Source organism: Microcaecilia unicolor, chromosome 10 (genome assembly GCF_901765095.1).
Source record: "Microcaecilia unicolor chromosome 10, aMicUni1.1, whole genome shotgun sequence".
Taxonomy (NCBI): Eukaryota; Metazoa; Chordata; class Amphibia; order Gymnophiona; family Siphonopidae; genus Microcaecilia; species Microcaecilia unicolor.
Window position 1 is genome coordinate 151,682,148 of NC_044040.1, and position 13,739 is coordinate 151,695,886.

General features: G+C 43.2%; 1 protein-coding gene across 1 annotated transcript in view; it reads left to right on the plus strand.

Moving 5' to 3' along the window:
* Positions 1-1,932, plus strand: part of LOC115479066 (claudin-15-like) — a 67,454-nt gene extending 65,522 nt beyond the window's left edge. The window contains exon 5 of the mRNA XM_030216794.1: positions 1,739-1,932. Coding sequence (XP_030072654.1) covers positions 1,739-1,838 — 100 coding nt within the window. The 3' untranslated portion in view covers positions 1,839-1,932. The remainder of the gene's footprint in view (positions 1-1,738) is intronic.
* Positions 1,933-13,739: the final 11,807 nt, after the last annotated feature.

The following is a 13,739-nucleotide window of genomic DNA, read 5'->3' on the forward strand; positions in this document are numbered from 1 at the left end:
AGCAACTCTTGCTCATGACGTCTTGCAGGTGCCAGTCTCAGGATTGTTTATAGAGTAGATTGCCCCCACCCTTGCCAGATCTCAATTACCTCATCTCAGTACTTGCCACAGTGAAATGTAACTGTGTCAAAGGTGATCTCTGATTTTTACAGGCTAGCTCTCTTTTGTATCAGAGATGATTCTGATTTTAAGAAGCCTAGCTCTTATTATGAGCCATTGGCCTGTATTTTACTGAGAGCAAGGGCTAGCATAACTCTTCACCACAGACTCGGGAGCCCTTTTACTAAGCTGCGGTAAGAACTAACATGTGCTTACCACAAGTTAAAAACCACTACCATGTGGCGTCCCGTGGTAGTTTTGGGATCTGCAAACGCTTCCTATGGGCTAAAAGTAGATTTTATTTTTTATCACTGGAGGCATGTCTGAGGGCAGAGAGAGTAGGCATGTTAACCGTTTATTTCTGTCACATCTGTATAATACTTTTTTTATTGTTCTGTTTATATTTGTTCAAAAATTAATAAATTTAAGAAAAAAAGTAATGTGCATTAATGCACTGTGCCATGCAATGATGTGGTAGCATACTTTAGTAAATCTAATTCTGTATAATATATTGGAATTGTGTTTGGTTTTCCAAAAAAAAAAAAAGTAAAACATGGAGGGGCATAATTGAATGAAAACGTCTATCTCCATGGGCGTTTATCTCCGAGAACGGGTCCGTGAAGGGGCGGACCGAACCGTATTTTCGAAAAAAATAGATGTCCATGTTTTATTCGACAATTTGTGAGCTGGGCGTTTTTGTTTTTCAGTGATAATGGAAAATGAAAGCGCCCAGCTCAAAAACGAATAAATCCAAGGCATTTGTTCATGGGAGGGGCCAGGATTCGTAGTGCACTGGTCCCCCTCACATGCCAGGACACCAACCGGGCACCCTAGGAGGCACTTTTACAAAAACAAAAAAAAAGGTAAAAGAGCTCCCAGGTGCATAGCACCCTTCCCTTGTGTGTTAAGCCCCCCAAATCCCCCTCAAAACCCACTGCCCACAAGTCTACACCATTACTATAGCCCTAAGGGGTGAAGGGGGGCACCTACATGTGGGTACAGTGGGTTTGGGGGGGTTGGACGACTAAGCATTAAGCAGCACAATTGTAACAGGTAGGGGGGGATGGGCCTGGGTCCACCTGCCTGAAGTCCACTGCACCCCCTAACAACTGCTCCAGGGACCTGCATACTGCTGCCAGGGAGGTGGGTATGACATTTGAGGGTGAAAATAAAAAGTTGTGAAACATCATTTTTTGTGGTGGGAGGGGGTTAGTGACCACTGGGGGAGTCAGGGGAGGTCATTCCCGAGTCCCTCTGGTGGTAATCTGGTCATTTAGGGCACTTTTTGGGGCCTTATTCGTGAAAAAACAGGGTCCAGGAAAAGTGCCCTAAATTCTAGCTACAAACGCATACTTTTTTTCTATTATCGGCGAAAGGCGCCCATCTCTGTTCGGGTGATAACCATGCCCCAGTCCCGCCTTCACCACGCCTCCGACATGCCCCCGTCAACTTTGTACGCTTCTGCGATGGAGTGCAGTTGAAAACGTCCAAGTTCGGCTTTCGATTATACCGCGTTATTCGTTTTTGTGAGATAAACGTCCATCTCCCAATTTAGGTCGGAACTTGGGCGTTTTTCTCGTTTGATTATAAGCAGGATAGTCAAATACTATAAGGATTTGTCTTTTCCTTTTTCTCACAGCATCTACAAGCATGATTATTCCACTGTCCAGAATGCTCCATCCAACTTCAAGAGGACAAGAAGCTCAGAGAACACCATGGCTTCCAAAGCTTATGTCTAAATCCAACTCTTCTGACCATTTTTTTATGTTGCCGCTTTGATATGTTCTCAACCAAACAAGAAGTCTTTATAAAGTTTGACATGTATTCAGCACAGGTGGAAACACTGGAGGGCTAATTCTATAATGAGTCGCCTTGATTTGGCAAACAAGAAGGCATGGAAATGGTGGCATTTTAATCACTACCCCCCGGATTCTATATAGGTTACCAAAAGTTGGGCACCAGAATTTGCACATGTATCCAAGATCTGTATGCAACTTAGTGAAGAAATGGGTCACTTAATTGGTGCTTGACGTTGCACATGGATCTCCCCTGCGCATTACTCTATAACTTGGTGCCCAACTTTCCCATACACAACCCATAAGGGGATATGGTCATGGGAGGGGCATAGGTGGGTCATGAGAATTTCCAAAAGTTAAATGCCAGGTTGATCTGCACTTAACTTTCAGGCTGATTTTCGAAAGAGATAGACGTCCAAAAAGCACTTGGACGTCCATCTCACAGAAATGTCCAAATCAATATAATGGAAACCTAATTTGGACGTCTTTCTCTGAAGTCTTTCAGAAGGACGTCCAAATCTCAAGGAGGCATATCAGGGGCGTGTTCAAGGCATGACTTGGGCGTTCCTAAGACTTGAATGTCTTTCAGCCATAATGGAATCAAACAAAATAAAACATGGAAAAGAAAATAAGATGATACCTTTTTTATTGGACATAACAATACATTTCTTGATTAGCTTTCGAAGGTTGCCCTTCTTCGTCAGATCGGAAATAAGCAAATGTGTTAGCAGATAGTATGTATAAGAGAAACATCAAAGCATTACTTTGACAGTCTGACAGAGTGGGAGGGTGGGGGTATGCATGGGGACATCAAAGCATTTAATTGATATTCTAACAGGATGGGTGTTGGTAGGTGAGAGGAGGGTAAAAAACAGTGAAATAAACAGAGAAATACAGCTTTATGGTTTATAATGGGTTAGAAAACCCAGATCCTTATTAAGTCCTGTTTGTTGGGTGTCAAAATATTCAATCATTCTTATTTCAAAGGTCTTACGTTCCTGTATTGTTTTACCTTTCAGTATTCTTACTGTGAAATCACTGGTGCAGTGTTCTGGTCTTGTGAAGTGTTGGCCCACAGGGGTGGGGGCTTGACTGGCACCGGCTATTTTCATGTGATGTCTGTGCAGATTGAATCTTGTCTTAAGCATCTGGCATGTTTCTCCAATATAACATCCTTCGTTACATTTTTTACACTGAATGATATATACCACATTGGAAGATGAGCATGTACTTTCTTTACAATGATTCAGTTCCATTGGAATGGAATTGGAAAAATGTATCATGGAAAAACTGCCAAAAAAAAAAGCCCCATTCTTCCACAGCCAAAACCACCTGTAGTATAAACACAATGTGGAAAACAAACCAGCAGATCTGTATAATATCCAAAAAGACTTTATTGAGGATACCGTGTATGCTTCGTTAGCAGGCTATTCATTGTCTATCTGGCGTCATTCAGGATATTCTATTTTATGCTGCTCATGCTGGTTTTTTATGAAGAAGGTTCCTTATATCCTTGTTTTGACATATAATTTGATACCGATCTTAATTAAGAAAGATACAGACTAGCCCCTGACGCAGCCCTATTGTTGGGCGAAACACGGCCTGTGTCGGGTATTTGTTTCATACACGGTATCCTCAATAAAGTCTTTTTGGATATTATAACTGATCTGCTGGTTTGTTTCCACATTGGATTTTGCAGATCCTTTGCCTTGTTGCTTTCTGGGACTTGTATAAACACAATGGGAATCTTCTTGGCGAAAAGGGAAGCTCAGTTCAGCAACCCTGCTCTCTCCTATTAGTACATAAGTAATGCCATACTGGGAAAAGACCAAGGGTCCATCGAGCCCAGCATCTTGTCCACGACAGCGGCCAATCCAGGCCAAGGGCACCTGGCAAGCTTCCCAAACGTACAAACATTCTATACATGTTATTCCTGGGATTTTGGATTTTTCCAAGTCCGTTTAGTAGCGGTTTATGGACTTGTCCTTTAGGAAATCGTCCAACCCCTTTTTAAACTCTGCTAAGCTAACCGCCTTCACCACATTTTCCGGCAATGAATTCCAGAGTTTATTACACGTTGGGTGAAGAAAATTTTCTCCGATTTGTTTTAAATTTACTACACTGTAGTTTAATCGCATGCCCCCTAGTCCTAGTATTTTTGGAAAGCGTGAACAGACGCTTCACATCCACCTGTTCCACTCCACTCATTATTTTATATACCTCTATCATGTCTCCCCTCAGCCGTCTCTTCTCCAAGCTGAATAGCCCTAGCCTCCTTAGTCTTTCTTCATAGGGAAGTCGTCCCATCCCCGCTATCATTTTAGTCGCCCTTCGCTGCACCTTTCCAATTCTACTATATCTTTCTTGAGATGCGGCGACCAGAATTGAACACAATACTCAAGGTGCGGTCGCACCATGGAGCGATACAACGGCATTATAACATCCTCACACCTGTTTTCCATACCTTTCCTAATAATACCCAACATTATATTCGCTTTCCTAGCCGCAGCAGCACACTGAGCAGAAGGTTTCAGCGTGTTATCGACGACGACACCCAGATCCCTTTCTTGGTCCGTAACTCCTAACGTGGAACCTTGCATGACGTAGCTATAATTCGGGTTCTTTTTTCCCACATGCATCACCTTGCACTTGCTCACATTAAACATCATCTGCCATTTAGCCGCCCAGTCTCCCAGTCTCGTAAGGTCCTCTTGTAATTTTTCACAATCCTGTCGCGATTTAACGACTTTGAATAACTTTGTGTCATCAGCAAATTTAATTACCTCGCTAGTTACTTCCATCTCTAAATCATTTATAAATATATTAAAAAGAAGCGGTCCTAGCACAGACCCCTGAGGAACCCCACTAACTACCCTTCTCCATTATGAATACTGCCCATTTAACCCCACTCTCTGTTTCCTATCCTTCAACCAGTTTTTAATCCACAATAGGACATTTCCTCCTATCCCATGACCCTCCAATTTCCTTTGTAGCCTTTCATGAGGTACCTTGTCAAACGCCTTTTGAAAATCCAGATACACAATATCAACCGGCTCCCCTTTGTCCACGTGTTTGTTTACTCCTTCAAAGAATTGAAGTAAATTGGTCAGGCAAGATTTCCCCACACAAAAGCCGTGCTGACTCGGTCTCAGTAATCCATGTCCTCGGATGTGCTCTGTAATTTTGTTTTTAATAATAGCCTCTACCATTTTCCCTGGCACCGACGTCAGACTCACCGGGTCTATAATTTCCCGGATCTCCCCTGAGCCTTTTTTAAAAATGGGCGTTACATTGGCCACCCTCCAATCTTCCAGTACCACGCTCGATTTTAAGGATAAGTTGCATATCACTAGCAGTAGCTCCGCAAGCTCATTTTTCAGTTCTATCAGTACTCTAGGATGAATACCATCCGGTCCAGGAGATTTGCTACTCTTCAGTTTGCCGAACTGCCCCATTACGTCCTCCAGGTTTACCATGAAGTCAGTAAGTTTCTCCGACTCGTCCGCTTGAAATACCATTTCCGACACCGGTATCCCACCCAAATCTTCCTCGGTGAAGACCGAAGCAAAGAATTCATTCAGTCTCTCTGCTACGTCTTTGTCTTCCTTGATCGCCCCTTTTACCCCTCGGTCATCCAGCGGGCCCAACCGATTCTTTTGCCGGCTTCCTGCTTTTAATATACCGAAAAAAATTTTTACTATGTTTTTTTGCCTCTAATGCTATCTTTTTTTCATAATCCCTCTTGGCCTTCTTTATCTGTGCCTTGCATTTGCTTTGACACTCCTTATGCTGCTTCTTGTTATTTTCAGACGGTTCCTTCTTCCATTTTCTGAAGGCGTTTCTTTTAGCCCTAATAGCTTCCTTCACCTCACTTTTCAACCAGGCCGGCTGTCTTTTGGAGTTCCGTCTTTCTTTTCTAATTCGCGGAATATGTATGGCCTGGGCCTCCAGGATGGTATTTTTGAACAGCGTCCACGCCTGTTGTACAGTTTTTACTCTCTCAGTTGCCCCCTTAAGTTTTTTTTTTACCGTTCTTCTCATTTTATCATAGTCTCCTTTTTTAAAGTTAAACGCTAACGTATTTGACTTTCTGTGTACAGTTACTTCAAGGTCGATATCAAAACTGATCATATTATGGTCACTGTTATCAAGCGGCCCCAGTACCATAACGTCCCTCGCCAGATCATGCACTCCACTAAGGACCAAGTCTAGAATTTTTCATTCTCTCGTCGGCTCCTGCACCAGTTGCTCCATAAAGCTGTCCTTGATTTCATCAAGGAATTGTATCTCTGTAGCGTGTCCCGATGTTACATTTACCCAGTCTATATTTGGATAATTGAAGTCACCCATTATTATCACATTGCCCATTTTGTTCGCGTCTCTGATTTCTTTTATCATTTCTGTGCCTACCTGCTCATCCTGGCGAGGCGGACGGTAGTACACTCCTATCACCGTTTTTTTCCCTTTTATACATGGAATTTCAACCCACAATGATTCAAAGGTGTGATTTGTGTCCTGCTGAATTTGTAATCTATCTGAGTCAAGGCTCTCGTTAATATACAATGCTACCCCTCCACCAGTCCGGTCCACCCTATCACTACGATATATTTTGTACCCCGGTATGACAGTGTCCCACTGATTATCCTCCTTCCACCAGGTCTCAGTAATGCCTATTATATCCAATTTTTCGTTTAGTGCAATATATTCCAACTCTCCCATCTTATTTCTTAGACTCCTAGCATTTGCATATAGACATTTCAGAGTATGTTTGTTGTTCTTATTTGCATGATGCTTAGTACCTGACACTATTGATTTGACGTATTTTGTCTGATCTTTAGTTGTATTTAAGGGCACCTGGTCTACCACGGTCTGTTGTGCAACCTCACTATCCAGAAACCCTATCTTCCCTGTTTGTGAGGTATCTTTGCAAGATACCTTTTCCCGAACCATGCGCTTTCCCATTCTCTTTCCCATTCTTCAGCTCAATCCTCAGACAAGTTTTCTCCTCTTACCTCATCCTCCAGCTTCATCCAAGGACTTCTTTCCCTCCTTCCTTTCCATCCTATTTTTGAACCTGTCTTTTCCATTTATAGCTTGATCCCTAATCTTCATTCTCTTTATTCCTGGTTCTCCTTTCCTCTCCTCTTCTTTTCATTCACCTCATGATTTAAAGGAGACTGAAGCAACAGGTTTATCACTAGTACTCCACCAACCATGAACACAGCCACATAGACACTTAAAGATCCCAGGCCCACACCCCCTACCTCCTATCTTCTCTCTGATGGCACATGCTTAATATCACAGAGGAAGTTGTTCATACACACCCTGAGGCAGAGGATGAGGAAGATGTGAACTACAACAATGCACACCGCTTGATGTGTCTGCCCTCTGACCTACTAACTTGTCCATTCAAGCAGATTGTCCTACACTGAATTGGTGCTTCTGTTCCTGCCATAAGGGTATCAGATCTTTGGACAGAAAATCTGGCACCTTTGGTCCCATGGTACTGATAGAGAGTATAGTGAGTGAGTAATTGTATAAGAGATCTGGAGAACTGTTTCCTCAGATAAAACTATTACCAGTCTAGCCTCCAAAATTCAATGTTCCAAATATTACAATGTTCGAATGACTACCAACACATCCTTTGTTTTCTGACCAAATATAAGTGACTCAGTTTAACTTATCTGGGATATGCCCTGCTAAAGAAGGGAAACAGAGATCAGAAAAACTCAAATAGCCAATGAAATTTAGTATTACCGGAACATAAACCTTATGTGAGAAATACACACAGACCGTAATGATTTGGAATGGGCCCCAATAATCTCTATACTGATTTGCAAAGTCATGTTTCTTTCAGAGAATAAACAGCTTTCCAAACTTTAATGTCCCTAGCTGTATTTTTTGTTATGTTTCTCTCCATGTTTTATTCTTAGATCTGCTACTGACTGCCTGATTTTTGCCTTTCTAATTGTGATTCTTTTCTTCTGTTGTTTCCTGGTTTTTCTCTATCCTCCAGGGAATTCACCCCTTTTCTAGCTCTCTTATCTGGAGCTACCGCTGGCCCAACATAGGAACCTTTCTCCCATGTCTCCTTCCCACTCTTCTCCACCTCTTCTTTCTGCTTGGCTCACCTCCCCTTGACCTACACTCTTTCTCTTCCCTTCTTCCTGGATTCTTTCCATACTTTTTTGCATGTTCCTCCTGTCCTCTGCAGGCTTTCCTCTTTTGCTTTCCTTCTTCTGCTGTCCTCTGTCCCTTATTCCCACAGAAGAAGCCTTACAGTAACTTGAAAAGCATTTCAGGTCCTGACACCCAAACAAAAAAGAAATAATATGGATTGCCTTTAAATCACTCAGTGTTATTGTGTAAACAAATAAACAGCTATTGACTTGCTTTTTGTCTGTGTCTCTGACAAGAGCTGAGCTAGCATCTTATAGCTTTGCACTGATCACAGTGCTTAGGAAGAAAGGTTAAGTTTCCACTGGAATGCAAAAGCATAGAAAAGTTCTAATCAGTTTTCTCTTGCACTTTCTTCTCTTTTCTCTGCCAGCTTAAGTCATGGAAGAAAAGAGTGTCTAGCAAAATGTAGTGTTTCTCCCTTTAAATCTTTCCTTCCTGCTTTAACATCCACACAACTGCACCCAAACTTCCCTCCTTCTGAAAGGACTTGGCCCCAGTTCTCCCAATCAGGAATTTATCCAGGAGTAACTTTATTTGGCAGAGCCGGGGGCCACAAGAACTTGAGGGGGGAATAGAATAATGCTGTAACTTTATTCTGCTGAGCCGTAGGCCACAAGAAAATTGAGAGGGAATAGGATAATGATCCCTATTATCTGTGAGGAAGGCCTACAATACTATCTCTCTTGCCCATTCCATTTTCCTTATTCATACCTCTTCCTGACAATTATGCTCACAAGTGCACACTATTTGACTTGTACAAGTGAATTCACATTCCTGCTCTCAGATCTATCATCAGGAACACACATAACTAAGGCCCTGTTTACTAAGGCGCGTTAGCATTTTTAACATGGCAAGTAACGTGCGCTAACTGTGTAGGCGCCTGTACGGATATTGTAGGCGTGTACATAGTTAATGCACGTACATGGTTAACGCGCATTAAAAATGCTAACGTGCCTATAACGTGGCTTAGTAAACATGGCCCTAAAATAGTTAAAAGCAAAAAATATATTAAATATTGACAGAAATTAGATATATTACATAAAAGAACATTTAAAATATTTTAAAGAGTTCCACCCCCGGTCAGGAAGAAATATGATGGGTTTCTAGATTGTCTGATTAAAATAGGAGAGATAGTATCTTTATAGCACAGATTGACCCCTAGCGGTTACACCACAAAACCAGGAATTTTCAATCCAGTCTTCAGGACACACCTAGCCAGTCAGGTTTACAGGATGTCCACAATGAATATGCAGGAGATATATTTGCATACACTATCCCCATTCTGTGCAAATCAATCTCCTGCATATTCATTATGGATATGTTGAAAACCTGACTGGCTAGGTGTGTCTCAAGGACTGGGTTGAGAACTTCTACACAAGACTAATTCTAGGGGTCATAAGCGCCATTTTATAGCCCAGATGTCACGTTTTTACAACAGGAAACTAGGTTTGTGAGCCCTTGGGCCCCTGCCGAGGAGCGGCAGTGGCAGGCAAAACCACCCCACACTGGAGGCTAAGCAAATCTCAGGCAAGCAGTTAGGCTTGCCTGAGGCCTTCTTATCTGTTCCCTTCTCCACTACTGCCAACTCCAGACTTCGCGCCTTCTGTCTCGCTGCAACCTACGCCTGGAATAAACTTCCTGAGCCCTTACGTCTTGCCCCATCCTTGGCCCCACCTTTAAAATCTAGACTGAAAGCCCACCTCTTTAACATTGCTTTTGACTCGTAACCACTTGTAACCACTCACCTCCACCTACCCTCCTCTCTTCCTTCCCGTCCACATTAATTGATTTGATTTGCTTACTTTATTTATTTTTTGTCTATTAGATTGTAAGCTCTTTGAGCAGGGACTGTCTTTCTTTTATGTTTGTGCAGCACTGCGTATGCCTTGTAGCGCTATAGAAATGCTAAATAATAGTAGTAGTAGTAGGCTTCACCTGTACCTGGCCACTTTCCACCAGGAGTTGAGCTCCCAGCTTCAGGTGGCCGACAGGACTTTGCAGGACAGGGCAGGACTGGATAACAGCAAGGCAGCACAGGGACTGAGTGTCAGAGGGGAAAGGAAGGAACATGGGCAGGCAAGGCGAGGAAACTGGGCAAGACAATACAACACAAGGCAGGGACAGGACAAGCTAGGGGACAGAAACTGGAAGCTGCAAGCAGCCACTGAAACAGGGAACGAAACACTGACTAACAAGACACAGAACTAAAAGCTGCAAGCAGCCACAAAGCCAGCACACAAACAGAAAATTAAACACTGCGATACAAACAGCAGAAACAAGGCAGGGAAAACAAGTAAAACCTAACCTAAACCAAACACAGACTAACTAGAAACAGGCAAGAATCAAGGCAAGAATCTCAGACAAATCACTGGACTAGCAGAAGTGCAACAAGCACCAACATACCAGGGCCTTAGACGCAATGCAAAGGCAGAGAGGTTCCAAATGACTAATAAGCCCAGCAGGAGCTGAGACTCAGGTGCAACAATCACCAGGCAACTAAGGGTCGGGCAGCCTGGAAAATCCGGACTGGACTCAACTGAAATCTGGAACGGGTGACAGCACACCGACAATCTAATACAGCCAGCACACAGAGACAGAACTAACTCACAAAGAACAGAGAGAAGCCAGCTCAAAAGCTGACCACAGGAAATAAGGTGAGTCTGAGAGGGGTCACGGCCACAGACGTGACACCAGAGCCAGAAGGGACAGAAGCGGAAGGGCACCACTCCAGCCATTCTTGACAAGACTACCAGGGTCACCCCTGACTAGGTCATGCAGAAGAGCCCGGGTATGATGGCTGGGAGAGATTTTACTCTGGGAGGGGGGAAGATTCTACCTTTGGAGAGGTTGAATGGGAGGCGGGCAGTGATCAGAGGAATGGCTTGATCAGAGGGGATAAGATCAGGGTGATGGATTCTAAGATGGCGCTGTGAATAGATGCACCTGTGTTTGGTCCTGGAGGCTGCTGTGTTTGTGAGTTTCTCTCGGTGCCTCTGTTGCCTCGTCAACGATGGGGAAGCGGAGGGGGAAGGTAAAGGAATATCCCTCGGTTCCTGTGACCTCCTCGACGATGAAACAAACAACCCTGCAATTTCCCAGGCAGCAACCGGGTCCTCAGGGAACTTCGACCCCCTCTGCAGCTCTCGGCCCTTCGGAGTCGATCGAGAGTGGAAACGGGGCTTCCTTGAGCCCTGTGGAGCGAATTGCACCTCCCCAGCCTGAAAGAGAGTTGCTGGCTGTTCAAACAGAGACAGACGCCGAAGTGGCTCAGCTGGTCCTGTCTGAGGGTGTGATTGCAGCAACGGAGATAGATTCTCAACTTCGGGAAACATTACTACAACAGGCTTCAAAGGTATTGCCTCAAACTATTGTTTCCAAGTTAGCTCGTGCTGATAGTCTATCTCAATCTCCTCCTGTGGCTAGTGGAGTGATTAGACCAGCAATTGTGACACTGGAGTCACTATGGGGCATGGTTTACAATATCCAAATCTCTATGCAAACTACTTTAAAGCAGAATTCTTCTGGTATTGAAGTTCTTTCTGAGGCTGCCCTGCTTCAAGCACAAGTGACTGCACAGCAAACCCAGAAATTGGAACATGTGGATATTAAAATTCAAGAAATGGGATCTATAGAAACAGCTTTGGTTAAAGACAATAATTTCCTACATAAACAACTTGAATACCTGGAAAATCAGACTAAAAGACTTAACCTTAGGTTTCTTAATTTTCCCAAATCGCCATTAATCTCTCCTTTGGAGATGGTTAAAAAATATTTGGTGGACATCCTGGGAATGGACAAGGACTCACTCCCTCCCATTACACGGGCTTATTACATCGGGAGTACTGGAGTGGAGGTAGGAACCCCCCCCCCCCCCCCCCCCCCCCCCCCCCCGTAATAGGGGAGAGAATGAATCTTACCTCATTCCTAGAAAGCTCATTAGAAATAGTTACTCAGAGGTTAACTCTGCTTGTCACTTTTGCGTTGGAGCCTGATAGGAATGCCGTACTACGGCTTTCGTTGAGACACTTAGAAAATCTGTTCTTGGGCTCAAAGGTCCGTATCTTTCCAGATCTCTCACAGTCTACACAGATGAGACGAAGGGCCTTTTTGGAACTTCGCCCCAGAGTGGTGGCATTGGGAGCAAATTTTGTTTTGCGATTTCCTTGTTTTTGTAATGTGATGCTTGAGGGTAAACATTTTCAGTTTGTAGATCCAAACAGTTGAAAGAGTTTATTGATGCAAGAGTTGATGAGAATATAGTAAACCTTCCTTAATTTAGCAGGCTGGGGTCTGAACCAGAGGAAGCATCTATTGATTATTAATTTTTTTTTTTTTTTTTTTAAATTTCCTTATTCTTGGAATCAAATTTCTTTAACTTGTGGACAAATGGGCTGTAAAGATATATACTTATCATTTTTGTTTCCTAATGTTAAATAATGCCGATTGCATATTCACTTTAAGTGGTGATATATTGGAAAATTTAAATAAATAATAAAAAAAAAAAGATCAGGGTGATGTGCGACAGAGGTTAAGGATCAGAGGGTAATGCGCTTCAGGTGTGATCAGATCAGAGACATTGCAAGAGGTATTGGATCAGTGGGATGGATGCTGTGTGGAGGGGGGATCAAATCAGGGTGTGCTGGGTGGTCACTGCCATCGGATTTTTTTTTAAACTATCAATGAGCAGCTGCCACACTACCAGACTGCTAGTAGTGTGGCTGCATTTAATGTCACCTCTTGATGTGACATTAAGTGTAGTCCTGCTATCAGCAAGTGGAACAGCTATCGCAGTTACCTACTGCATGATAGTTGTCATTGTGGGCCATGCCCAGTCTCCACCCAGCTCCTGACCCACCTCACCCTGTGTTAGGCAGGTACCACAGGAATTTTACTGCGTAGTAGCTTTTATCACATGGTAACCTTTAGTGCAGCTCATGCTAATGGGTACCATGCACTGAAACCCACAGTAATCGCTTAATGCACTATAGTAAATATCCTCCTATTTGTTCTAACATATGGTAAGTACTAAATTTTGCAGCTTTTTCATGAAAGGACCTCTAAGAAGCATGTGCAAAAAATGCAAGTCAGGATGAACAGAAGAGAATGAATAAACAATATACTAAGAGAGACGTGCCTTATAACCAATATTACTCAGGTAAACAGCAAATGACTTTCCATTATAGATAACTGAAGATCACACCCAAAGAGAACAATGCCATAATTCAGACATCATCCCCTGGATTCTATAAAGGTCACCCAAATTTGAGCACACAGATTTGGGCAAGATCCTGAGATGCATGCACAAAATTAATCAGTTAATGAACCATTAACAATCAATAATTGGATGCTCTCAATTATTGATATTAATTGGCACTAATTAGGACTTGTACACGCATCTGGCCATGTGCTGTTGTATAGCGATGAGTGCCTAAATCCCATCACACACAACCCAAAGGGGTTGTGGGCAGGAGAAGGCCATGGTGGATCAGGGGAGTTCTGAAAATGTAGGTGCAGTTTTATTGAATACCAGGGATGTGTGCAAGGATTTACACCAGATTTCAGCAGGCATATGTCCTAGCACCCAAAGTTGTGTGTAGGAATCAGTGCTATGCACTTGTAACAGTGTGACTCTGTGGACAGGCCTGGACCGTTAAATAGACACAT